The sequence below is a fragment of the Aythya fuligula genome, chromosome 11 (genome assembly GCF_009819795.1).
Source record: "Aythya fuligula isolate bAytFul2 chromosome 11, bAytFul2.pri, whole genome shotgun sequence".
NCBI classification, from domain to species: domain Eukaryota; kingdom Metazoa; phylum Chordata; class Aves; order Anseriformes; family Anatidae; genus Aythya; species Aythya fuligula.
In genome coordinates, this window is record NC_045569.1 from 15,600,852 (window position 1) to 15,626,411 (window position 25,560).

At 55.4% G+C, this 25,560-nt stretch overlaps 1 protein-coding gene across 1 annotated transcript; it reads right to left on the reverse strand.

Annotated features, from left to right (window-relative positions):
* Nucleotides 1-461: 461 nt before the first annotated feature.
* RGMA (repulsive guidance molecule BMP co-receptor a) lies at nucleotides 462-24,906 on the reverse strand. The gene is made up of 4 exons (XM_032195059.1): nucleotides 24,789-24,906; nucleotides 18,491-18,606; nucleotides 6,095-6,606; nucleotides 462-3,645 (listed from the first exon to the last, which is right to left on the reverse strand). Exons 1-4 carry the CDS (start codon nucleotides 24,800-24,802, stop codon nucleotides 2,935-2,937), a joined length of 1,353 nt encoding a protein of 450 aa, XP_032050950.1. The 5' UTR covers nucleotides 24,803-24,906; the 3' UTR covers nucleotides 462-2,934.
* Nucleotides 24,907-25,560: the final 654 nt, after the last annotated feature.

Sequence of the window (25,560 nt, forward strand, 5' to 3'; positions counted from 1 at the left end):
ATAGTGCATACCTTCAGCCCGTGCCCATGTCCCACCCGGCTTTCGCAGCCTCCCAGCTCCTGCTGTTGGATCAGGCGGCAGGTCAGCTTTTCAAAGAGGAAAATGAACCAGAGAAGTGCAGTTTTGGTTTCCCTCATCAGAGGGCACTAACAAACCCGACTGGAGCCAAGAGCGATGTGTGAGGGAGGAGCAGGGCCATGGCACCCTGCTTGGCTTGGCTCCTTCCATTGCTCAGAGAGGCAGGCTCAGATGGTTTATTAGCTATAGTTGTTCCGCACCATCCCCTTTTCTCATTTGGCTGTAAATAAATAAAACCCCAGAGCAAAATTATGAGAGATTTTGGACCTGAGATGAGCTGTCAAAGTGTCTTTGGACTGAAGCAAGCTGCTTCAGAGGGAATGCAGAAATCGGATAGCAATTGCAGCGAGTGGTGTACAGCACCATACAACACACCGGGAACAAAACGAGACCCACTAATTTATTGTCAAAAAAACCTCAAACTTTACTTGCATTTCTCTCAATAAATAATTTACAGTATATACACGTGGTGACACTCCCGTGGGTCTGAACGCAGGGAGGAGGCGGGGGACATTCTCATAATGTCCCCCCTTTACCTAGGTATTTCTTTTGTTTCCAAGTATCGGGTCTTTCTTGGCCACACTTCACCTTTAACCAGAACTGGGTCAAACACAACCAAAATAAAGTGCTTCACTGTTTGCTTCTAAAATAGGGATACCCCAACCACCCTACGACAGCTGACCACCACTGGAGCGCTCACCTGGACAGTGGGACTGAGCCATGTGGTAATCAAATATAATTTCCTTGGCTTTAAATTACCCCCGAGCCACAGCAAATGTGTAAGAGGGTGATTGCTTTATAGGAAAGGGAGGTTTTATGGGAAGGATGGCCTTATTGGCATGCTGTGGCTTGGCCAGCTTAGATGCTGTTTGCGAAGCAGCATGTCTTCAGAGGGGATGCTTTGCACAGTAGCTGTTATCTATGGGGTAATATGGCAAGAAACAAGTGTTTCCCCATAGCCAGTGAGAAATTTAGGCTTTCAAAACTTGGGTTTTGAATTTCAAGAGACAAATATTTGGATTTTTCTTTAATATGGGAAACAAAAAGTCCAAATCAGCCTGGCTGAGCAATTAGTGCTTCGGGAAGCTGAACTGTCCCATGCCGTGGGGTCCAGTGGTTGGTCTCCTCAGTGCTGCCAAACTGTGATATCCTTATTTTAAAATCTGCCTAAACAGAATACCTGGGGCACCAGCAAACAAAGCAAGGAGCAAAGTAGTAAACACATCTTTTTTTTTTTTTTTGTTTTTGTTTTGTTTGTATGTTTGTTTCTTTTCTTTCCTTAAACACTTAAAAACCAATTACATCTCTTCATCTGTACAGTCACACGAGATCAATGCCAGGGCTCTATATATTAAAGAGACAATATAAATTACATCCATTGACACAATTTTGCATTTCTCTGCTGCTTTACAAATGGAGCTCTAGAGCTGTTAGGACACAATGAATAGTCACATTGAGTATTTACACCAGGCTGCCTCTTGGCACCAGTTCAGACTGCCAAATGTAGCCTATTCCCACCTCTTTTGGTGCTAGCTTGTCTCGTCATGCCCAGAGACCTCCCTTGAGCAGGAGGTTCCCCCAAGGGTGACACATTTTGGGGTTGAGTTCTGGGAAATTCCCCCTGAGGAAAGGAGGGGAAATTCATAAAGAGGTCTCCAAGATGCAGACCAAAGGTGGTCTCGCTGTTTGTTCAGTGAGCAATGAGGTGAACCACAGAGGAACATGAAGAGGAAGAGGTTGGGCAGCACAACGTGGTGGGGAAGGGAGATTATCAACGATTTTGAGGCAGGGAACAGATATTTGGGGGTTGTTGGGGTGGGGGGTCCTCTGCTGCATCCTGTCTCCTGGCTGGATTTCTAACATTGCCCCATTCCAGAGTCAAGCCCAGAAGGGCTTAAGGTGCAACGGGTCTGCAATGGGGTTGTGAGTCACGGCCCCAGGACGAGGAGCAGAGCAGAGACCTAGCAGCAAACAAACAAGAGAGGGACGTTCCTGCTCCACGACCTGGCTGATCCGCGGGCAGGCAAGGGGTTGTGGGGCTTGAGGGGGCATGGAGGGGGTCTCCCACTGAGCAGCCTCCCCACTGCCAGTTTTAGGGGAGTAAATGGCGCAAGGAGCTCATCCGTCGCCAGGCAGAAGTTAAAGAAATCACTTGAATACTGGCCAGGTTTCTCCTGTCGCAATCAAGAGTCCTCAGTGGGTCTGGGCAGAGACAAGGGAGCCAGAAATAGAACTATGGAGTGAATCAGCTGAAAGAAGTGGCTAAAATTGGAGATGCCCTTTGAACCACAGAGAACACAAGCCAAAGCTTGAGGAACATGTCCTCCTTCTACCCAGAAGGTGCCTTGTTCTTCTCTGTGGCTAGCCCCACCGTTTCAGCCCCTACCTGCTGCTTTTGCATCGCCTCCTGCAGCGATGGGGCTGTGTGAATGTGCACAGCCCAAAAAAACGGAGCCCAGCCCCGTCATGCTCACGGCTCCCTAACACAAAGCCACGTTCACACATTCCAACATCACAGTCACCACGAGCATTCTCGGGACCATAGGGGTGCCGTGCAAGGAGGTGGGGTTCCCCAGCACCCTCACTACAGGGAGGAGGAGGATGAGGATGATGGGAGGTGAGGAAGGACTACTCGAGGTGCAGTCCAGCAAAATCTCCCGACTGGTCCCGGAAGCATCACGTTCCTCCTGCACAAGAACTGGGGAGGACCAGGTGCTGGAGAGAGGGGCTGAGATCTGAGGACGATCCTTTTGCTCCTCACCGGATCCCCTATCCAAACTCTCCTCGTCCAGCGCTGCTGTCTTGTCCCTCATCCCCTCCTGCTCCCCTTTCCCCACAGTGTGAGGGAGCAAACCTCTATAACAAACCCAGCCAACACTGACTCAAACACAGCAGTGCAACCCAGAGGGCAGGAGGGGCCCGGGGGAGCCCCGAGGGAGCCGCGTTGCCCGGAGCTAGGTCCCGTGTCCTTTCATAGAGGTGCAATTTGTCTTTGTTGGAGTGAAGCATCTTCACGTCCTCAAAGGCGTAATAAGCAGCCAGCATGAAGTTGACATCCCCCGTGGTCAGGAGGTCGAAGACGCAGGACTGGAAGTAGAGGTCCTCGACGGGCAGCTTTTCCCTGCACTTGGCCGTGGCCGATTCGTACGTGAAAGCCTCGGGGGGAGCCTGCAGGCTGGGCCCCTTCCTGCGAGTGCGACCCTCAGCTGCCTGAGCCGAGCGGAAGGTCTGGAAGTCAATCTGTTGGTTGAGTGGACAACCGCGGAGGCACAGGTAGAGGCCCTGACTGTCCCGGTCCTCCACGGCGTTGACCACCTCCTCCGGCATGCGGACGGCGAAGGTGAGGTAGCGGCCCACCTGCCTCACCACGATGGTGGTGCCGATGTACTTTGCCTGGATCTCGATGTGCTGCCCCGACACCTTCTCGGTGATCTTCAGGCTGTTGGCTCCGTGCTTGTCCCCACCGTTCTTGGAGCCGTCAGCAAAGGCAGCGGGGAGCTCGTCCATCTCCGCCTGGTACACTTTCTGGTCCACGCACTCCTGGAAGCTCTTGAAAATGATGGTGAGCTGGCAGGGGGAGGAAAGGAGGAAAAAAAAGGCAGAGGGTTACAACCAGTGCTGACCACCCAAGAGCACACAGCCACCCCCAGGATCAGTGTGGGAGGTGGAGGAGCTGTCTGCTCAACCCAGCCAGGAGCACAGCCTAGCTCATGGGTAAACACTTCCTCTTAAGAAGCTGCCCCAAATTTTATACACCCATAGGTGGCTGCCCCGAGCTTTTAGGCACTCAGACACAGTCTTCCCGCTTCAGAGCTGAGGACACCATGTGTGGAGGCAAGCCCCAGAGGCTGGATGTGATGTCCCCCCTGGATCCGTGCTGTTATCAGCAGGCCCAACACGGCGGCTCCCATGCAGCTGGGGCTGGTTGGAGTATCGCTAGTCGCAGGCTTGTGGTGGCATGCCGGAGCACGCAGCGCCGTCTTGCCTCCAGGGCCTGGCAGCCAGCAGAGGGGGACGAGCCCTGACTCCTGTAGGTGGTGGAGCTTCTCTGGCTCCCATGGTATTTACATCCCACAGGCCCAGCCTCCTCCCCTCCCTGGCTGTTTGTGAACCAACAGGGTCTTCTCCTCTGCCCCCCGGGGCCATGTTGTGCTCCATCACAACCACGCAGACCCACGTGCATTCAGGGTGTTGAAGTGGGCAGGCTCTCCTGGAAGGGCTGCAGGTGCAGACTGAGCCCAACATCCTCCCCACCATCAACCAGTTCAAGCCTGGGTCCCTCGGTGAATAACTCACCTCACAGCCCTTCCTCCTCCCTTGCCAACCTGGCTTTGCGGGGAAGGCCTGACAAGGAGGAGGAAAATGGGAGTTGGCTCCTCTTTCCCTGAGGGAGGAATGGGAAGGGGGACACCCCCCATGAAGGAGCAGACTGAGACCCAGCTGCTGTGTGGGGAGCGGGGCAGGGCTGGAGAGGCAGCTCCCGCAGCCACATGGCAGATAGGCCGAGGACAGGGTACAAAGGGGAAAATGGAGGCACCCCAAGGCCCGGGCTGAGCACGGTGGTGGCTCCAGAATTTGTGATCCCAGCAGGAACAGAGCTCTGGCAACGTCCCTCTCTCCCAGCACTCCTCCCCTCAGCACACAGACACTCCCAGCCCCACGGCAGCCTTGCTGTCCCCTCCTCAGCCATGTCCTGAGGCACCACTTTGCCCTGGCCTTTGGGCTGCACTACTCCTCCCAGAGTCCTTCTCCAGGTCCAGCCCTGTCTCTGCCTGAAGGAGTAAGGGTAAGGTCAGAGACTCTCGAGCAGAAACACAAAGAGCCCCTTGGACCAAGAGGCTCCCGTCCTTTCCAGCAGCACATGGTCCTCTAGCAGTGACCCAGTAACGCTTCCCATAGCTCGTGCTGCAGATCTCATGACTAATTTCTCCTCACCACAAGCCCGTGAGGCAGAAAAAGGGCTCAATTAAAGTGGTGATCTTGAGTTCCTGCCTAGAAATCGTAGGTCCCCTTGTCCTTAAGGGACCACCTCCCTCAAGCCAGACTTATTTGCAAGGCATCAGCAGGTTTTGAATGCACTTGGGTAGGTAAGGAGTTGAGAGCATCAGTCATCTCTAAAGAAGTTTATTAGGGACATGTCAAGACCAAAATGCCAGCTCCAGCTCAGGCTGAAATGGTCATGGGCAGAGCTGAGAAGCGGTGGCTCTGGGAACTGCACTGCTCATGCTACTCAGCTCTCCCCTCGCTCAGGGCCCAGCAGGTCTCCCACGCACTGTGGGACAGGACACCTTCCAGGAGCAAGACGCCTCCTCCTGAGCCTCCCATATCTTGGCACAAGTGGTTTCAGCTTTAGAGCACACACACCACAGGGCAACGTGACAGCATGTCAGCTGCTGGTCTCTCCTGAACCTGAGGCTGTCACACAAGGCCTGCTGTGTCACAACTGCGTGTTTGCCCTTGGGTTTTCTCAGTGCTCACTCTGTTCCTCTGCGATGTTTACTCAGGCTGTCACAGCACTGCCAGAGCAGACTGTACCCCGCAAAATGCCACAATCTGGCTGAAAACCAGAGAGACAATTACAAGCCTGGGCAGCAGGAAGGCAGCTGGAGGAGCCTAGCTCCCTACTTGGATCTCAGGTGTCCTCCGTAAATGCTGCCATCATTCCTGGTCTGTCTGTGCACCTGGAGTCTCTCAGGTGGGAGCCCTCTTAATTTGCCATCTCCCTCTTTTGGCCATGATTGCCTTCTGAACTGCAGCACCTGAGCCTGATAACCATGATGGGGCTGGGCACGCCCAGGAAGAAACCTTGGGCATATAAATACAAGTGGGGACAGAAGAAGAAAGTCTGGATGGGCATCTGGCATTTATGGTCATGTGCTCATGTTTATGAGGTGCTCCTATCCACTCTCATACTTCCCTAGAGAGATGTGCAGATGGTGGAAGAGAATGATGGTGGAAAGAAAGGGTGTGCAAAAGTACCTCCACCCCTGCTCACAAGGCTGTGCCCAAGGCTCACCTTGCTGGTGGCGGTGGCCGAGGAGCCAGGCAGCACTGGCGTGTTGGTGACCTGGACGTTCAGGTAGTTATTGTCTATGAGCGGCCAGGCCCCTTGCACCTTGCAGGTCTGGAAGGTGTCCGTGAAAGTCCTGAGGTGGGGGTCCCCGAAGAGCCCGCAGTGAGTATAGTTGGGGGTGGCCGAGTGTTTGTGAAAGCTCTTCTCGTAGTGGCAGATTTCGGGGCTGTCAGAGCGCTCCTGGCTGTCCCCAGGGGGCAATGTCCGGAGGCGGGGTTGGGATGTGGGGCCATCCTTGGAGCAGTTGTGCTGCACCATGAGATCGTCTATGCCATGCACGGCCGAGTGGTAGGCCAGGTCACCCCTGCAGGTGCGGGCGGTGCGGCGGGTGCAGTGCGCGTAGGCGCGCAGGGCTGTGCAGAACTCGGGGGCCTCCTCCGCGCCCAGGTGGTGGGTGCCTGATGTGGCCGCCCAGAACTCAGAGTTGCACTTGAGGATCTTGCATGGAGACGTCACTGCATGGAGGGTGGGAGGAAAACATGAAACGGTCAACGTTTGAGTTACCAATTCCATCCCTGGCAAAAAAAAACGGTGCTCCCCTCCCACAGCCCGACCTCCTGATGTTGGCCACAGCGCGTGATGCGACCTCGCTCACCAGATGTGATCCTCTCACATGACCCAGCTCTTACGGGAGGCTCCTCAAAGCCAAGGAAACCAACAGGATCTGCCCCAATTGAAGGCAAGAAGGGAAAGAGCAACCAGCCTTTAGATGAATGCTCCTTGGGGGGAAAACCAGGGTGGGGAACAATGGGATGTATTCATTAACAAGATAAGGCCGGGGCATTAATGTGGTAGGATATAGAATGGGGTTATTAATGTGGTGAGAGATGCAGTGGCATTTTTTAATGCTTTTTTAGGGCTTGACATTGAAAACTCTGTGAATTACTGCGTGTTTAGTTTTATTTCCACCACAGCAAAAATCTGCAGGCCTTCCTACTCCTCCTCTTTGGCTTGGGGAGACCCCTGGGAGCCCCTCTCCTGCAGCATCCCCCATGATACTGCACGCTGCGCCCCACGGGTGCTGGGGGAGCCCAGGGACGAGGCGGGAGGCCCGTTCCCTGCCACGGCCCATGGGGAGAGAACAAGAGGCTGACGCAGAGGAGAAAAACCGGCACGGCAGGGTGCAGGGTGCCAGCTGCCCCGCTCGCCCGCCCGCCTTTCTCCAGATGGAGAAGCCGAAGGCAGCAGAGCTCCGCTGGGCTCAGTACTTGCTGGCAAGCCGGAGGAAAGCAAAGGAAATTTGGATCCTGAATTTTTATTTTTTTGCTTTTTTTCCCTCCCCAGTGCCTATTCCCCAGGGCTGTGTGGCTTCCCTGGAGCAGAGTTGAAAGCAGCTGTGCAGAAGCACATGGCCTCCATTGAACGTCGCACAGACACTGCTCTCTGCCTGTGCCAATTTGGAGCCCTGCTGGGTGAACCCGGGCTCACACCACTTAAAATTCATGGTGTTTTCCTTCCTCTCCTCTTAATCAACCCCTTCAGAAGGCTTGCAGACTGGATGGGATCAGGCACAAAAGGCAGCGGAGCAACAAGAGAAAAAGCCCCACCATTTCCAGATGCTTTTGTGGTGCCTCGCGCAGGCATACACGTATATTCCTGTCTCGGCATTTGTTTAGAAGGAGGCTGGCAATGTATCTGTGCCAAAATAATTTCAGATTTGTTTAAAGAGAAAGTTACAAAACCCGGCATTGTTGCAGGGAAAACAGTATGTTTTAGTTTCAAACACTGCAGTGCTGGAAACCTAAACATAGTTGGTGCTGGAAAATCAGGAGGGCACACCAAGGCTATAAAGTACTCAGCAGTCCAGCTTTAAGGAAGCCTGTCTGCTCTCTCCTTCCAAGAAGAGTGAAGTGCAAATAGGAAACGGTGACAGGTTCCTCGCAGTTTCAAAATACATGTTTAATAAATTCAGATGCTAGCAACAGCTCTGAGAACCCAGGAGCTGTTTCATCTTGGCAGTGTCCAATTAAAACCTGCGAGAATGGAGACCTTTGTGTCCTGCTTTCACTTGCCATCAGCCGGAGGTGACCTGATAACAAGCCTGGGACAGGGGTTGGCATTTCTGCTAAGCCTTCTGCATTTATGGGACAGATTGAGAAGAATTCATAAATTCACATTCCCTCCCTTCTCAGCCCTGAGCGTTTGGATTTCCACCAAGGACACTTTGCTTATCAGTGGGCCATCACTGCCAGCTGACTCGCAGTGCAGTGCCTCACTCGGTGTTTTTCCTGGATGAGAGATGGCTGGGAACGGCTTGTTACCCACAGACACAAAAGCCTGGATCCCCAATGCTGAGCATCTTGGCTCTGGAGGATATGCATATGGCTGCTACAGCTAACGCAGTGCCTGAACACAGAAGGAAAAGGAAAGGAAGGTATTCGAGGCGGCTGCTCTGAGGAACAGTGGCGTTATCACAGGCGATCTCATGCATGCCACAGTTTTGGTGAAACCATCAGAATGATGGGAACAAGTCAGTTTGCTGGCACGGGGAGTGCAAGCAGGATGGATGTTGGTTTACTGAGGTGTGAAATAAGGAAATTGCATCTCTGCTGAGAGACTCGCAGCGTGGCTTTGCAGATCCTCCAGGTGGAAGGTACAAGCTAAAAGAACATGGAGAAGCGCAACCATGCCACTGCCGGCTACTCCAGCTACCTATGGCCCCAGGAGCCTTGCTCTCCCAGCAGTTATACCTAATGCAGTGCTTGGGGGTGCCCTGAGGCTGCACAAAACCCAATGCACCACCCCTGCAGACAGACGTGGCAGCAGCACGGCCCCAGGAGGAGCAGAAGGACATATCCCTGGATGGGCAGGACCACCAGCCCCTACTCTTAGCAAGGCACTGGGATGAGCTATGCAGGGCAGCCCAGCCTGTGGGCTGCTCCTGCCCTTCCTGATGGGATTTGTAGCAGGAATAAAGCCACAGCCTGTTGCTCTTTAAGGGCACACTTCATTTACTTGGATCGGAAGATGCAGCCATGACCTGTGGCAGCCTACGCACAGAGCAGGCTGGCTGAGCTGCAAGGGAGAGAGGTTTTCCTCCTGTCTCTGAGCAATGATGACCTTCCTGGTGGGACATCAAGCAATGTGTCTCTGCAAAACCACCACAGAGGAAGCTGGGGCCATGGCACTGTAGCAGGCAGTGACCCCTTAAGCAGCCCCTGCTGCAAAACTGCCCCTGATACCCAGCGCCAAACATGTCCCTGCGCCAAGCATCCCACGCTGCCGCACCACCAAGGGTCACTCCTGACTTTATAAGGTCCCAATTTAAAAGAAACAAAACTAACAGGAGGACAAGGAAGCCTCTCTCTTTCCTCCCTGGGCCTGAAGGGGGAGCGTTCTTCTTTAAGATGTTATCGCTCGGGTTTTGGCACCGGTCCCCTTCTTGCTGTTTCGCTCATGGCCCCATATAAGGCCAGATTTCCAAGCCAGGTGCCTTGGCGGCGGCGCGCAGGGGCGGTGTGCGAGCGGGGCCGTGCACGCCTGTGCTTTCCCATGGACGCTTCTCCCATTGCCCCGGTGGTTTGGCAAAGCCTTGGGGGGCTGCACGAGGGGCATCGCTTCCTCATCTCCCCATGGTGGGGTGGGAATGGGGACTGGGGGTCGGATGGCCGGGGGTTTGCAGGCAAGGCTCAGTGTGGCTTTGCTCCCAGTCACCGGCTGGCACAGCCTCGGTCTTCCTGTGCCCGCCTGCTCAATGTGGCGATTGTGTGGCACCTCGGGCTTGCAGGCACCTGCGTGACTCAGCCTTGGGTTGAGCCACGTGGCTGCCACCACTGCCACTGTGCTGGGGATGCAGCAAAAAGCCACCTCAGAGGAAAGGAAACGTGCCCTGCTCCCTGCCGTGCCTTGTCCCCTGGCAGCAGCTTTGGCACGGCCGCGCAGGCTCATTTGTACCCTGGCCAAGGAGCGATGTTTATTCAATTTCACGTAATCTATTTTCCATCTACTCACAACGGATCTGTTTTTCAACCACAGATGACTTAGCACGGAAACGAACCCCTCTCAACCAGGAACCCAGCGAGGCTCTGCAGGACCTGCGTGACGCTCTCGTGGCTGGGTGACACTGCCACCCCAGTCTGCCGCAGAGGGACCTTTGTCCCAGGGACCAAACGGTGCCTCCGACGTGTGGCTTCAACCCCTGGTAGCCCAGCCACCTCCCCAGCCTCAGCGCTTCTCCTTTTGGGGACTCGGTGCCACTTAAACAAGGCATGACATTTCCTTCAGTACCTGGAGACTGGCAGTTGAGAAAGGTTTAAAGTCAGGAAAAAAAAACATTAAATCACCCAGCCCACGACAGTCGGCCTGCACGTAGCCTGGTGCCTGTGTTTGTTCAAGTGCACCTCCCCGAGGACTTCCGCAGCCCGAGGTGGCTGCGGGCTGAAAAGCTGCCCCTGTTTCAGGAGTTTATCACCTCTACAAAACGTAGGTCTTGGTCCTAAGTGGATTTTATCTGACTTCATTGTAAGGACATAAAAAGAACCAGCAATTTTCTCCAAAGCAGTAAAAAGTCCGTTAGTACCCAGCGTGTTTCCCCGCAAAGATATTTACACACTGCAATCAAGTCACTTGTCAATCCTCCAGATAAGCTAAACGGTTTGCACTTTTAAGTTCCCACTGGAAGGTGTTTGCCCAGCCCTACAATCAGCCTGCTGCCTCCCTTCCCCACGGCAGGAGGTTTCTCTGCAAAATTCACCGCCCCGACGGGCGCTGCGGACGTGGGCCGTGCGCTCGCCCCTGCCTGGGCACAAAAAAATCGCAGTTTTCTTTTTCTGCATTGCATGAAGCTCGCTCCCCTGCTCCAAAAAATCAGCCTTCAGGCAGCCCCAGCACGTGGCCACGTCTGGAGGTGCCGGCCAGAGCCACGCTGTGCTCCCCTACAGCACATCTCCGCTAGACTGCACGCTATTAAATTAAGCGTTCAAACCGACTGCACGCACGCATCCAACTTTAACAGCCAAACTTTAACAGCCTTCTAATTATCAGTGCCCCCTATTTTCCCTTCGGCTGGTGTCAGGTTACCGGGATTTCATTTACCCAAATCATGCTCGTTCAGAAAACCAGCACAAAACCAACAATTCGTCTCTTCCCCTGTAATTTCTCTAGCAATGAGAATTACTGGAAATTAGTTTCAGTAAGCAAAAGCCAATCCTTTTAAGACTCTTGGGTGCATGTTAACCAGACCTGTTAATTTTAAAGTGTTCACTGCTAAGAGATGTTGTTTAATATCCTCCTGGTTACTAACGGGCTGGAAAGTATTTCATCACCCACATGTGATGCAAATACATCATCCTGCGTTTTTCCAAATCCATGGATTGAGGTGTAGATGTGCAAGCCTCACACATGCAGTAAAAGGGTTTTTTTTCGGAGAACACAGTAAAACATAATTACCTTTGGCCTCACATCTGAGCACGTAGACTTAGGCTCCTAAACACATATTTATTTAAGTAATCTAAATAAACATATTTATGCTGACACCTCAATAGGAAAGGCACGATTCTCGGAGGTGCTAAATACCAGTGACTTCTACCAGCTCCAGCTCCTGGCCGGCCACTGCTTGCAAAAGGATGATGGGAAAAAGAGCTTTAAAAAAATAAATCCAGATTGCTCCTCAAAACACTGCTGAGGGGACCTCTTCCTTCAAGATTTTGGGATCCTGAGGTAAGACCCAAGGGGACGAGTGCTTCACCCTTGCATCCAGCCCCACGACCCGTCCCCGGCCTTGCTGGCCATGCCGGGCTCTTCCAGCGACCTCCTTTGAACTGCTAATCAGACCCAATCTTGCCGAATAATAGCCTGGTTATTATTGCCTCGTTTGCATAACAAAGAGGCCCAATAAAACTGATTTGACTGTGCTCAGAGGGGGTGTGAAAGATCAGCCCTGAGAAAAGAGCTGCAGGAATGCAGCAAACTGCTCCAAAGCCTCAACCCAGGAAGAAAGACAATGCAATTTGCCATCAAGAAAAGCCCAATAGACCAATAAATTACCCATGTGCAAAGGGATCAGCTCAGGTTTCAGCTGCACTGGAGCGGGGGGAGGAGGACCAGGAGGACAGAGCTGCAGGAGAAAAATAAACCTGCTTCTCTCCAAGGGCTGGAGCTGCCATTTGGCAGGGCGTTGGGCATGGGGAGGTTGGCTCGGTGCGGGCACCTTCCATGCCAGGGCCTGGGCTCTGTGCGCCCGCTGGCAAAGGCTGAGGATGTGCTAAAGGCAGGTGAAGGGTGTGCTCGGAGCTCTGGGTGAATCTGCAGCGTCTCTCTTTTAGCCCAGGCCTCATCTTGCTCAAGAGGATGCTGTGGAAAGGCCTCACCAGGTTGTCAAAAAGGAGGACGCAGAAGGAGTTTTCTGGTCTCTGTCACTGCAGCACCTCCCTCGTGTCCTCGGTGCTGACTTCGTGGTCCCCCACCTCCCCTCTCCCGGCATCGCAGCAACACGGGGCAAGCACGTGCAGGAAAACAGCAGAGTCAGTCAGTGCCTTCACCGGGCACGGCACAAAGCGATGGATGCTGTCAAAGAAGCCCGTGACACTCCTGTCACTTACTCAGCTCTTTTGGCTCCTGGAATCCTCTTACTGCAGACACGGCGTGCTTAGGAGCAAGTGCATGTCCCCCAGGCCTGCTGGGCACGCTAGGGATGCCCGGCCAGCATCGCTCCTCCAGGTCCACCCCAGCATCCCCCCGCAGGGAGATGGGATCTCTGGCACCACTGGAGGGGGCAGCAACCACAGCCTTGGAGCTCACAGCTGGGGCTGTGGCAAGCTGAAGACGCTGCCCTGAAGTATCAGCAAATCTTCATGAGTTCGGGAGGCACAATGGACTGGAAGGAAGGACAAGCATTTATAGCAACAGAGTTATAGGTTGGCTTGTTTTGCTCTTCAGCTTCACGGTGGGATTCAGGCTTCAGCAGTGCCCTTGCCACAGCTGTTGAAGAAGCAGCCTGGGGTTGTGGTGGTGGGTTTTGCTCCACGGATGCAGACTGAGAGCTGGTGGATGGAAGAAGAGGAGGGAGAGAAGCGACCTTCTTCGAGTCTTCGTCTGCAGAAGGATGCCAACAAACACCACGGCTCATGACAGGATGGGAAGCGGGGCTCTGTTGTGCCAGGACTGCCCACCTGGGCCTTCCCTGAGAGGACCCAGCTGCTCTCCCAACACCAACCATTCCTGGGAGTGTATAAACCTCCTCGGGAGCACTCCATTTTACAGGTGAGGACGCTGAGGCCATGCAGGGATTCACTCAAGACGAGCTCGGTGGGGAGCAAGGTATTTTTCTCATCCTCTGCACAAAGCATCACCCTCAGCCCCCTCCACCACCACCACCTGTCCCCAGCCCTCCAGAAAAAGGACATCGGTACCCAGAAGCTGCACGAGGAGCCTGTGGCCACCTCCACCGACCACCAGCCCCGCGGTGGGGCAGCCCTCCAGCACGGCTCCCACGGGGCTGGTTTGGGTTTCCAGCACCTTGCGCCGAAGCCGTTTTCCCAGGGTGCCTTTGAGAAGCGTTTGAAGGCACAGCTGCCACCCACCAGCGCCCGCGGGCCCCCCAGGTGTGGCAGCGGGTCCCTCGCCCTCCTCCTCCTCGCCTGGGCCGCGGCAGGGCTGGCAGGGAAGCGCTTGATGCTTACAGGTGTGGATTCCCTCTAGGAATAATCATCCCCGCTGTGCTCTTGTGAAATTTCAACCCTTCAAACGCAGAGGTAAATGAGACACAAAATGAGGAGATGGAGAAAAGCCCGGAGCACATAAATCTGGATGAGGCAAATTTATACAATTAAACGCCTGCCAAAAAAATTGCGGCATCTCCGTCGGAGGCGTTGATTTGCGCGCGGGGCGTGGGGTGGCACGGCAGCTGTGACGGCCCCACAAGTCTACCCAAAACCCAGGTGGGCACCCAAACAAATGCTGGGGCTACGCTTGGGATGCACAGGGACCGAGCTGCCTGCGTGGATCTTTTATGAGAAAAAGCAACTTAGAGTAACTTTTGGCCTAATCCCTTCCTGTCCTGCAGCTCCCCACCGCTCAGCCTCATCTTCCCATCCCTGGGAGGCCGGAGATGTGCTCTCGCCTCCTGTGGGCTGCAAAGCCCAGCGCCAGGATCTGTCCCTGCCACACGTCCTCGTCACCTCAGAAGCATCACACAGCAAGAAAAAAGGTAACTGGTCAGCAAACCAAACTGCCACGGGTTGCTGTTAGAGCTTTGGGGACCGAAATCAACAGCTGTCCGGGATGGAGAGAAAACCCAGGGAGCAGAAAATACTTTGGGCTCACGCGAAGCTGACCACAAACCCCCCCTTATACTCAGGGCTAGCTCTGCTTGCTGGGAACTCAACAGCCAAGCTCTCCTCGATGCTCAAGAAGTGGAAAGGAGACCTCAACACCCTGCTGGCAATGCACCCCGAAGGCCTTGCTGTCCTTGTATCTCCAGGGCCTCTGGGCCCCATGCACCACGGCCAGGACATTGCACAGAGCTGCTCAGTCTGTGCCTGAGAGGGTGCGTGTGTGTAGGAGCCAGCTTGTTCTCTGCAGCGAGAGCCCTATGACTTCATCAAGGGGATGGCATCTGGTTTTGCAGTTGGACATAATTCAATTCTCCCCCTTGCTGCAGGAATTTCAGCTGGTGAAGCAGTGATTTACTCAGCCCGGCTGCACTTGAGTGCAAAGCAATCTCCAGGCTGCAATCGAACGCCCTGTTATTTTGAGAGCTCATGGACAAGGGAATAAATGTCTTGGTGGTGATGGGAGCTCTTTTAATCCGAGCAGTTGCCAAGTGCAGGTTGCAGAGCTTTTTAAAGGCATTTAGGGGCTCTCCTTTTGGAAGCGTGCTCCTGGTGCCACGCAGGGCCGTGCCCCCAACAGCTCCCTCCTGACATGCAGCATGGGGACAGGATCTGCCAGGACAGCCAGGAAAAGGATGGGGTCCCCTCACCTGCCCCATCACAGCTGCATCTCCAAGCATCCTCCATCCGTCCCCACGTTCCTCTGGGTTTGTATCCACCCTGAGGCCACCGAGCCCCCTTTAAACTACCCGGAACCCCAATTTTAATTTGGGTCCTGGGTTCTCACACTCCCTATTGCTGCCCCTCATTCCATGTTTGGCATGTTTGTTGCGACAGGCAAAGCAAACCAAACCCAGCAGCACCCCAGGACACCCATCCAACCGGGCCAAACACCCTCATTTTCAATTTCCTTATTTTTTGCTCACCCCCAGGGAGCTGGGGGGGGGACATGCAGCCCTGCCAGAGCCATGGGTGGTTCATGGGCTGAGCCTGAGGGGAGCCCACAGAGCTCGTTGTCACTGTGGCCCAGCTCTCTGGGGATAGCAGGTTGGTGCAGAGCCCCAGCGAAGCCCGGGGTCAGGAAGTTTTTAGGGCTGCACAGCTCTGTGAGCACTTTCACGCACACACCCGTCTCGGTGCAGCTGCTTAGGCCGCACAGGAGGAGAAACCTTGGCTGCTGCCATTGTAAACCTGAAGTCATGCATGATACCACCCCGGTCCCAGCAAGCAAGGGCCTGGGATCTCAGGAAAGCGATTTCTGGGGACAAAAAGCAAGGCGTCCACCCCATCTGCGTTAAAAGCCCGGCGCCTCCGCTCAGCCTCACACCGAGCCTGGCTGGCAGTCGCAGAGGACTCCCCGTTCCAAGTACGAGAGCAGCAAGCAACAAAACAGGGAAGCCAAAATATTTCCAGGTTTACGTTTGAATCACTCCCTCCTTTCCCTGCCCTGACAATGTCCCGCACAGGCGCCATCCTCCCGGCCCTGCTGGAGGGGAGCTGCTTTCAGCCTCCTCCGAGCCCCCCTCCTCGATTTTGGCTTAACGCTGCGATCCCATCCCTCCCTGCCGCCGAGACAAAAGGCGTTTATAACCGATCTGCACACCTCCAGTAGGGCCGGGTCCTTACTGGGAATCAGCCACCTTGCCTGCAAGGACCAAGGGCAGAAAATCCCATTTTGTTTTTTGGAGGCAGCGGCGCGTTGCAGGCAAATCAGCCGAGGAGAGCCACAGCCCGGGAAAGCTGAAGCGAGCCAGAGGATGAGGGGAGAGCAAAGCCTGAAGCCTGGTTTTCAGAAGGGTTTTGCTGGCTGGGTACAAAATGATTTGCAAGAAAACTCGGTGCAGCCCCAGCTGGGAGGCACTGGTAGGGGACAGCTGACCACTGTGGGACACCCCCAGGTGCCCACCGCTCACCCTGACCCCAGGGGGGCAGCACCCAAGGGTGCTCGGCGCTGAGACCGGGGTGAAGCTGTTGGTGTGAAAGCAGCACAAGCGGGAATCCAACCCAGGCTGTGCGCGTAGGGGGGGGTTAAGCAAATAAATAAATAGGGCAGGACTCGGCCAGGCACTGATCCGACATGCCGGGCCCCGCGTGGGCTGCCTTGAGCAGCCCCTGTCAGCTTGGGTTTGGGGGGCCACGAAGCTTCACTGGGGTCACACCGCCTCTTTGGGGTGCTGCTGAAAGCCCGCAAACTCCCCCGTTGGGGCAAAAAAAAGCAAAAAGGGTGAAGGAAGCTTCAGGGAAGCATCCCCCTTTCCCTATCTTCCCAGCCCCCAAACTGGCAGCGAGCCCCCCAGCAGTGCGCACGGGCAGCCCCGGCTCCGTCTGCGCCCCGCTCCCGCCGGCTCCGGATCGCCCCGTTTTGCCAGTTCTTTGCACCTTATTTGACTGCTGAAGGGAGAATCAAACAAAGCAGGCAGCCAGATCGCCTATCAAGTTCTTTCTTGCACCGTAAATCTCCCAGCCCCAACCGCTCGGGAAAGGGCATTATGGGTGCACCAAGAGGGTTTTTTTCCCCCAAAAAATTGGGGTTTCAGCAGGGTCGGGGCTGGGGGCAGCCCTGTGCTAAGCGCAGCACGGGCCGGGTTTGCTTTCCTGCATCTGGGCTAGGAGGGAGAAGGGGGAGGAAGGGCGTAGAGCAGCTCTTTATTTATTTGCTGCATGTGTGTGCAAGACTGCTGCACCTACGGTTATGCAAAAGAAAGGCAGGGGCGAGTTAAAAATGTAAAAAGGGAAAGTTTGGCTAAAACGAGAAGATAAACAAACCGGGAGGGTGAAGCGCCAGGGTTTTTCTTTCTCCCTCCTGCTTTCGCTCGGGTCTTTTTTTCCCCCCTTCTTTGCAAATGTTAAAAAAAAAAAAAAAGGAAAAAAAAAAAAAAAAAAGGAGGTAAAGAAACTGGAGAGTTTGGGAAGGAACAAATCCGCCTCTGTGGACTCGGCTTCCCCTCCCCCAACAAAAACAAGCACTCAGGGCTTGAAGGAATTTGCAGGCAGAGATCTGCCAAAAACATTGTGAAAAACTATGGGGGATTCATTGGAAACAGATGGCGTTTTCAGCTGTAATTCTGAAATTCTCTCCTTTTCTGACACAATGCAAACAACCGGGGGATGCGGGCCGGGGGCCGAGCGAGAGGCGCAAGGCGCGGGCGGGGGGGGGGCCCTTGGGTGCCCCCCAGCCATTTGCTTGCACCCCCCTCGGCTAGGGCAAGGGAAGGGGGATTTTTAATTTTATTTTTTTCCCAGCCAAAACACGGTGCGAAGTCTGCACAACCCGAGAGAGGCCGGGGAAGGAGCCGGGGGGGGGACACACCGCGCTCCGCGCCCCCCGCGCATCCTTCGCCGCCCGGCCCCAGGTGCGCAGCGCGGCCCCATGGGGGGGGGTCTCAGGGCTGTGCCCCCCCCCCCCTCCGGGCCCGATCCTGCCCCAAACCCCCAAAGCAGCGCCCCCCTTTTCCTCCCCGAGCCCTTTCTGCTTTGCCCCTTTCGGAGCGCAAAGCGGGGGGGTTCCGCTCCGAGCCCCCGGCGGGGCGCGCACGGGCACGGATCTGGCACCGGGGGCGTTCATCTGCCCCCCCCCAACCCCCAAATTTCATCGCACCCCCGGGATGGGCACAGCGGAACCTGCTTGGCCCCTGTCACCTCTAGCCCCTTGGCTGGGGCTTTTTTTTTTCCTTTTTCCTCTCCCCCCTCTTTTTTTTTTCCCTCCTTTTTCTTTTTTTCCTTTTTCTTTCTGTTTTTCTTCTTTTTTTTTTTTTTTTTTTTTTTCCCCTTTCCTTTTATTTTTATTTTTTTTTTCTTTTTCCGACCGTCTCCTTTCCCGGGAGGAGGCAGCGGGGAGACAAAGAAGGTGAGGGCAGGGAGCAGCAGCCTCCGCCAAGGCTTGGGGAGGAGGCAGGGGGAGCACCAAAATCCGAGCCCCCCCCTCCCCTTCTCTCCCGGCTTATTTTCAACATGTGGCAAACTGCTGCAAAGAGAGGGAGGGAGAAAAGAGGCCCACGGGCAGGGGAACTGAGCCGGAGGTCTGCGAGAAACACGGGGAAATAATCTTGAAAACGAGGCCGTTCCTTACCTGAAGGGAAGATGCAGAGAAAGACAGGGAGGATTTGGAAAAGTCCCAGGGCTGTGGATCCTGCCCCTCTCCCCATACCCATCCATCCAGCTCGAGCTTTAACCACTATCCTCTCCCTGGAAGAAGAGTTTTAAAAAAAAAAAAAAAAAAGAAGAAGAAAAAAAAAAAAAAAGAAGGGAAGAGAGGAAAAAAAAAAGGGGAGGGGAATAAATCAATCGAAAGAAGGAACGGGGAAGAAAAAACAAAAATCAAAAGCCCCACATGGCTCCGCGGAGCGATGCAGGGACGGGTGGCCCCAGCTCCGGTGGCCTCTGCACTGCGAGATTACCCAGCCTGTTCCTCCTCCTCCTCCTCCTTTTTTCCTCCTCCTCCTCCTCTCCTCCCCTCCCCTCCTGCAGCCGCCGTCCCCTCCCCTCCCCTCCATCACCCCGCCGCCTGCCAATGCGCGCCGCCGGCCGCGGGGAAGGGGCGGGCACCGCAGCGCGGCCATGGGAGGGAGGCAGGGGGGGCACGGAGAGACCCCCCCGGGTACAGGCATTTTGGGGAGAGCCTCCACTATGGGAGGATGTGTATTTTTTTTTTCCAGCCCCTCTACAATGAGACTTGGGGGTGCGGCGTGGGGCAGGCTGGGCTGGGGAAGGTGAGGCCGTGCCCTCGCCCCTGGCACACGCAGCTGCTCAGTGCCACCCTGCGGGGTGGGTGCAAGCTTTTTGCCACCCTTCCAGGTGTTTTAAAACCCCAAATGGGTCGGAAACGGCAAATTTAGGAGCTCTGGGAGCGGACAGCTGGTGGGACCCCCCCGTCCAGCCACCAGCCGGCCGCTGGCTGATGCAAAAGGTCATGCAGAGCTGTGCCCTGGGTGTGCAGCCCGTCCTTTTGCTTCTGGGGGGACAAATCCCACCGGCTGCACCCATATGGTGGTCCCGGGGGTCTCATTGTGGCAGCAGGGGGCAGGTGGCAGTGCCGGGATCCCCCTCCCTGCTCCCCAGCCACAGGGATGGAGCAGCAGCAGGGAGCACACGGGTGTTTGCCTCCTGGGCTCCAAAATCCTGCCCTTTTCCTCCCCCTGCGATGCCACAGCAGGACGAGGCGAGCAGGTCGGACCTGCAGCCGTCCCCGGGCTCTGCTCCACCCAGCAAAAGGCGAAGCCAGGAGGGAAGCACCCCCCGAGCAGCCCACTTGGGTCTGCTTAAAATTCCCCTCGAAGGATGCTTTAGCCACAGCGAGCTAAGACAAACTCCAGTGCTGAATGAGAGTGCCCACGGGTGTAATACGCTTTAATTAATGCGCTTTAACTTCCTTGTTTTAGATCATTAGCCCTCCTTTGATGGAGTGCCCCCTCGCCGTCTTAATGTTTTATCTCCTTTCTCTCGGGGGTGTTATACAAAGGAGGAAGGGATGCCGGCTGCTCTCCGCCACCCCTCTGACAAGGGGCCTTCCTCCCGCGGGTGTCAGGGGCCAGGGGTGCTCCTTGACTCGCTTCCAGCTGTCCTTGGAGATCCCCTTCTCTGCCTCAAGGACGCTTCGTGGCGTGACAGCAGCTTCACAGCTCCAAGAGGAGTTTGTTCTTTCCTCCCCGTGATTCAGCCACAAGAGGTATCCCTGCAGAGGGAGCTGAGGAAGAGGAGACGGAGGTCTGGCCCCGGTGCTGCAGCTGAAGGAGGTGCTTCGCTGGGGCCTTGTCCGGAATTAAAACTGCTGAAGCTTTTCCATCTGGGACCCAGATGGGATCCAAAACTCCTGGGGCCTTGCCTGCCTGACGGGAGATCCGTCTCGGTCCTGATCCTCCTACAGCTGCGCTCGGGTGATGTCCACCGGAGTCGGGGGGAGCTGCGTGTGCGGGACCGCTGCCAGAGCCGGGCAGGAGATGAAAGCTGGCAGGCCGCATCCAGACCTGTAGCAGAGGCAGTGTGGGAGGAACGCCTACCCCAAGCACCTCTTTGTGGGGGATGTCAAACAGGGGCAAATATGTCCAAGCCCTGCCAGCTGCTGCTACCACCCAAGAAGAAATGCCTGCCGAGGGGATGTGTGGGCAGCTGGAGCTGGAGGGGGCCCGCGAGGAAGCCAGGGGAAGGGGCTGTAGGCCCCAAATGCCTTCCCCTTGCTCTCACCCTGCCCTCCTGCAATGCAAGCCTTGATTTTGGTTCGATCTGTGAAAATATCCTTCCTGCTCTTCCCCAGGCCGGTGACATACAGTGTGATCTATTTGTTTTTAAGGCGCAAACGGGCTGCATGGCCAGCTTTTCAAATCCAGCTGCTAAATAGCACCTCCAGCTGGATTTGACCTCCAGCCCCCCTTTGGTATTGCTGTCTTGTGGCAAGCTGAGGCATTGAAATGATGAGCTGGGACCCAGTCTGAGGCGTTATTTTTAAAATCAGATCCTTGTTGGAGCTTCTGCCTTTGGCTTCGGGAGAAGCGCGCTGCTGCACAGCCGTGCGCCGGTGCCCCTGGCTCCAGTTCGTAAAGCAATTGCTCCTTGATTTTGTTCAGTTGCATCACGCATTGCAAATGGGATTGCTGGTTTTGGCACTGATCAAAGCAGCGGATTTCGCTGGAGAAAACAACAGATGTGTTCAAGCCGTAGCTGCAGAGCAGGAAAAGGCCCCAAATAAGGTGCGCTTCTGCAGCTCCCGCTCCCCGTTCCACGTTTTTTAAACAACCTTCACCTTTCTGATAGCTGGATCAAAGACCTGGGCTGAAAATCACCCACTGAAATGCAGGCTGGGCGAAATTTGGATCTCTGCATTGCCTGATGGGGCTGTCTCAGCTTGGAATTGGAGAACTGGGGAGCGCTGATCCCGTTTTCCCCTACTTCTTTCCTTCATGGAGCCTGGACTCGGAGCTCCTTGCACACAGCGTGTGGGCAACCACCCGCCGCTGAACTGCAAACACCTCTGAGGCTCTGCTCGGGGGCAAAGGCACATCCGTGGGCATCCACACCTCGGTTCCCACATTTAACCTCGTTACAGAGGGGTGCGAGCTTCTGAGCATCCAGGTGCCACGTGCGGAAGAATCATGGCCAGTGTGAGCCCGTAGCATCCTGCTGGCTATTTGCAGGGAGATCACAACTCCCAAGGGATCCTCAGCCCACACCGCTGGTCTGAACTTGGCTTTTCTGACCCTTTCCCAGGGCGCTCTGCCCCATGCCACACCGTGCATGTCTGTGGGCTTCAGTGGGGCTGGAGGAATGTGCCTAATTTGAACCCTAAGGTTTATAGGCGATGCCTCCCCTTGCTGCCTTCCTAATGGAATTATTCAACACCTGTAATTATATGGCTAAAATAGTAAATATGGGTATTTCTGAGGAGTGTAACTAGTAGTTAGAGGACTCCTGGTCTGCTCCTGACTCTCCCGTGAACTTCCCTTCATGCAATGAACCCCACAGAGCTGCAGCATGTGTGCCTTTGACTTCTCTGCCTCGGGACAAGGTGTCCAGCGGGTGCTGTTCGTGTCCTGGCTGGGGTAAGCTGTGATCAGCAGGGCAGGAAGCTAATCCTGAGGCGTTCGGTGTTGATACGTGCTTGGGTTAAGCAGCAAAAAGCTAATCACTCCCTAAAGGAGGAAGGGAAGTTTGTAGTGGAAACCCCCAAATGATTATCTGGGGAGGTTTGGGAACCGATTCCAAAATGCTCGTGGAATTAAAAGCAAACACCTGTGCTCTGAAAGATTCCCTTATTAGAGCAAAAAACCTCAGAACAAGAATAATGAAAAACCCACCCTTCATCTTTCCACGTCTTTTGTGTTTGTGATGCTGGCCAACACTGCAGCTCATTTCAAAGACCTCCCCTTTACTAATTTTTCCAATTTCTTTTATTATTTTATAGTTTTCCTGGCTGACAGAAAGAATGGAAGCTCTCCCTGAGCTGGGCACCTCGAAGCTGCCAACCAAGTGTCTAAACCCAGTGCCCTCCTGACCTGCCCCTGCTCTGGGACACCTGCAGCAGCAGCCAGGAGCCCGGCGTCCCCCCGAGGTGTCACCAAATCCATGCCCCAGCACCCAGGGACCTCGTGGGGCAGGCGAAGGAGGTGGCATGGGCTGGGCTTTGCAGGTTGGCCAGCTCCTGCGTGGCAAAGTGCAGAAAAGAGTTGCCCGGCTGAGATAATCCACCGGCCCGCAGCTGCCTCTGTGAACATTAGACTTGCCGATCTGCCTATGCAAAGAGAGGCCGGCGGGTCGAAGGTGGAATTAAATATGGCTTTGTAGCACCAATAAATAAAGGAGAAACAGCGCGCTGTTGACTTGCAACTTCGCATCTGCTGAGAGTGACTAATTAACAGCGGCCCTAATTGAAGTCGCCGGGGCTTATCCTGCTTCGGGTTCGCTCCGCCAAGTGCCACAAAGTCACCTCAAAGTCACCAGGCTGCGCAAGGCGAGGGGAAGATGGGCTGGAGGAAAGCTTCTTGTGTCACCATGACAGAAAGCGGGACACAGAGGGATATTTTCAGTGTGATCGAGGTCATCACATCCGTTTGTTTTTGGCTGGTGGCGTTCCTTTGCTTCTTCCCACTGCAAAAGCCTGGTGGGGTCGGACTCCTCCGCGGGGCAGCCCTCCTGTGTTCAGTGGTGTTTGGGGCACTGCCTGGCCTTCACCTCCCGTGGATTTAGTTCTCTTGCTGGCCTGGCCTCCACTTTGGGGTAAATATATCCAGTACTGTCTCTCTAGTGTATCTCCTGCACGTCTAGGCTCTTCTCTAACAAAAAAGAAGGGCTGGGAGGTGCCCAAGAGCAAGTTGAAATGGCCACATGTCAGCTCAGCAGGAAAGGTTGGCGAACCTCAGGCGCCCCAAAATAAACAGCAGGGAAGGATTCGCACCCAGACCTGGGTGTTCATCAGCGGAGACAGAAACAGGCCATGGAACAGGACAGCGAGGCAGCCTTGTCTTTCTCTGCTGCTGTTAACAGCTACTGGAGTCTTGCGAAAGCGCAAACACAGCTCCCTAATTCCGCCCCTCTACCTGACAGGTCAGCCAAGGACACCTCCTGGGGCTCCCCATTAAAGGTGGGGCACGGCATCGAGCATTTGCAAATCTACACCTTCAGCCTGCTGAGAAAGGGGAGCTCGAAGGGTCCCAGGTGAAACCCAAGCACCTTGCCCAGGTCCCCCTCTGCCGATTCCTGGCCAGCAATCCGGCCCCCCGTGGGATGCCTCTCGGTTATGAGATGATAAATGACAGTGGCACCGCCTGATTTTTAATATTTTCCTGAATATCTGGGAAAGACATGCTCCTTATGGGGAAAAAGAACAAAAAAAAAATGAATCCAGCCCTTCTGTAGGTATTGGAAGAAATGAAGCTGGGCCGGGCAGCAGCTTTTGTGGCGGGGGAGCAGCTGGGGGCGGCCGGGGCTGGGGCCCCACTGGGTGGTGCTGTTAGCCCTGCGCCGCCTGCAAAAGTATCCAGTTTATAAAATAAATGCAACCCAACGCCGCCTTAAACCACATGACATAACAGCAGCTCGCGAGCTCCCATTAAAATCTCAATTTGGGGAAATTGATTCTACCTCTGAGCAATTGCGATGCAATTACTCCAACAGGCAGCAATCAAGGATCACATCAAAACAACACCAAACTTTCATCTCCTGCCTCCCAACCACCACCACAACAAAAAGCACCTGTCTTGCAAAAGCAGCCCGCTCGCCCGAAACGTACATAATGGTTAGGAAGAGCAGCGTGCAGGTCCCGGGCTGGAAGCAAGCCTCGACAGGGGCCGCTCGGGCTGGTGCCTCCGGAGTGTCCTGCCTCGGGGCTACATCCTGCAGCTTTACGCCGCTCCCAGCTGGGGTTTGGGGCTTTTTACGGGGCTGGTTCAGCAGGAGTAAGGCCAGCCGGGCTCCAGCTGCCCCTGCAAAGGGATGTGGCCACATCTGGGCAGCTGTCACCCCTCTCCAACCCACGCCCTGAAGCTTTGAGACCCCAGGGCTTCGGGGAGAGCTCCGCAAACGAAGCGCTCCCGTCCTGCTGCCGGCCACCGGCCACCGTTATAACGGGAAGGGGAAAATATTTGGGGAGGGTTGGCGGGGAGGGGAAATATTTCCAATTAGCAAGGGGTTATTCGCCGGGCTGAGCCCAGGAGGGAGCAGTTTGGGTGGCAACCACCAGCGGGGAATAAATGCCGGGCTCGGAGCAAGAGGGAGAAGAGCCGGGTTTGGGGATAAAAGCGGAGGCAGCAGGAGGAGGCAGCCGGAGGACGGCGGCCTCGCCGGGTCCCACAGCAGGAGCCAGGGCCATGCAGGGAGCTGGGGGCAGCATGCGGCCATGGGGGGCCCCGCACAGCCCCCCCAAAATCCCCTCCCCTTACCTTAGCGGCCGCATCAGCCTCTCCAGCCCGCCGCGGGGTTGGCGCAGGGAGCGGTGGCTTGTTCTTATTATGAATTCTTATTATTAGTTAGTATTTCTCCAGGAAGACGGGGGAGGGAATGAAATAAAAATAAATAATTAAAATTAAAAAAAAAAAAAAGCCCAAAGAGCTGAAGTGGCAGGGGAAGGGGAAGGGAGGGGGGGGGTGGCCCCCCCTGCCCTGGGCAGCGCAGCCCCGGTGGGGTGCAGCGGGGCCTCGCTCAGCGGGACGCAGGGAGCCGCATCGCCTTCCCGGAGCATGTGAGAGGCAGCGGAGGAGATAGAGCCAGATAGGGAGGTCTCCTCCCTCCCTCCTTCTTTCCCTCCCTCCCTCCTTCCCTCCTCCCTCCTTCCCTCTGCACTAGGAGCAGCATCTCGGCTGCAGGCGGCTGGGGAGGGAGGGCAGGAGCTGCCCCCCCCCCCCTCCCCAGGGTGGAGATGGGGGGGTCCCCGCTGAATCCCCCCCCCTCTGGCACCTCCTGGGCAGGCAGAGGGGCTGGGGGAGGAACAGGGGGGCTTGTATGGTTCCCCCAGCCTCGGAGCTTTGGGGATGCTCCACCTGCAGCGGGGGGTGTGGAGGGGAAAGGGGATTGGGGGGGACATGGGGGGATACCCCTTGATGGTGACTGAGAGCATCGTTCTGTTAATGGGGGGTTGAGGGGAGGGCTGGGGTCTGGGCAGGGAGGGGGATGCTCTGCACAGAGCTTTCAGGCACCAGGGAAGGGCTGGAGACC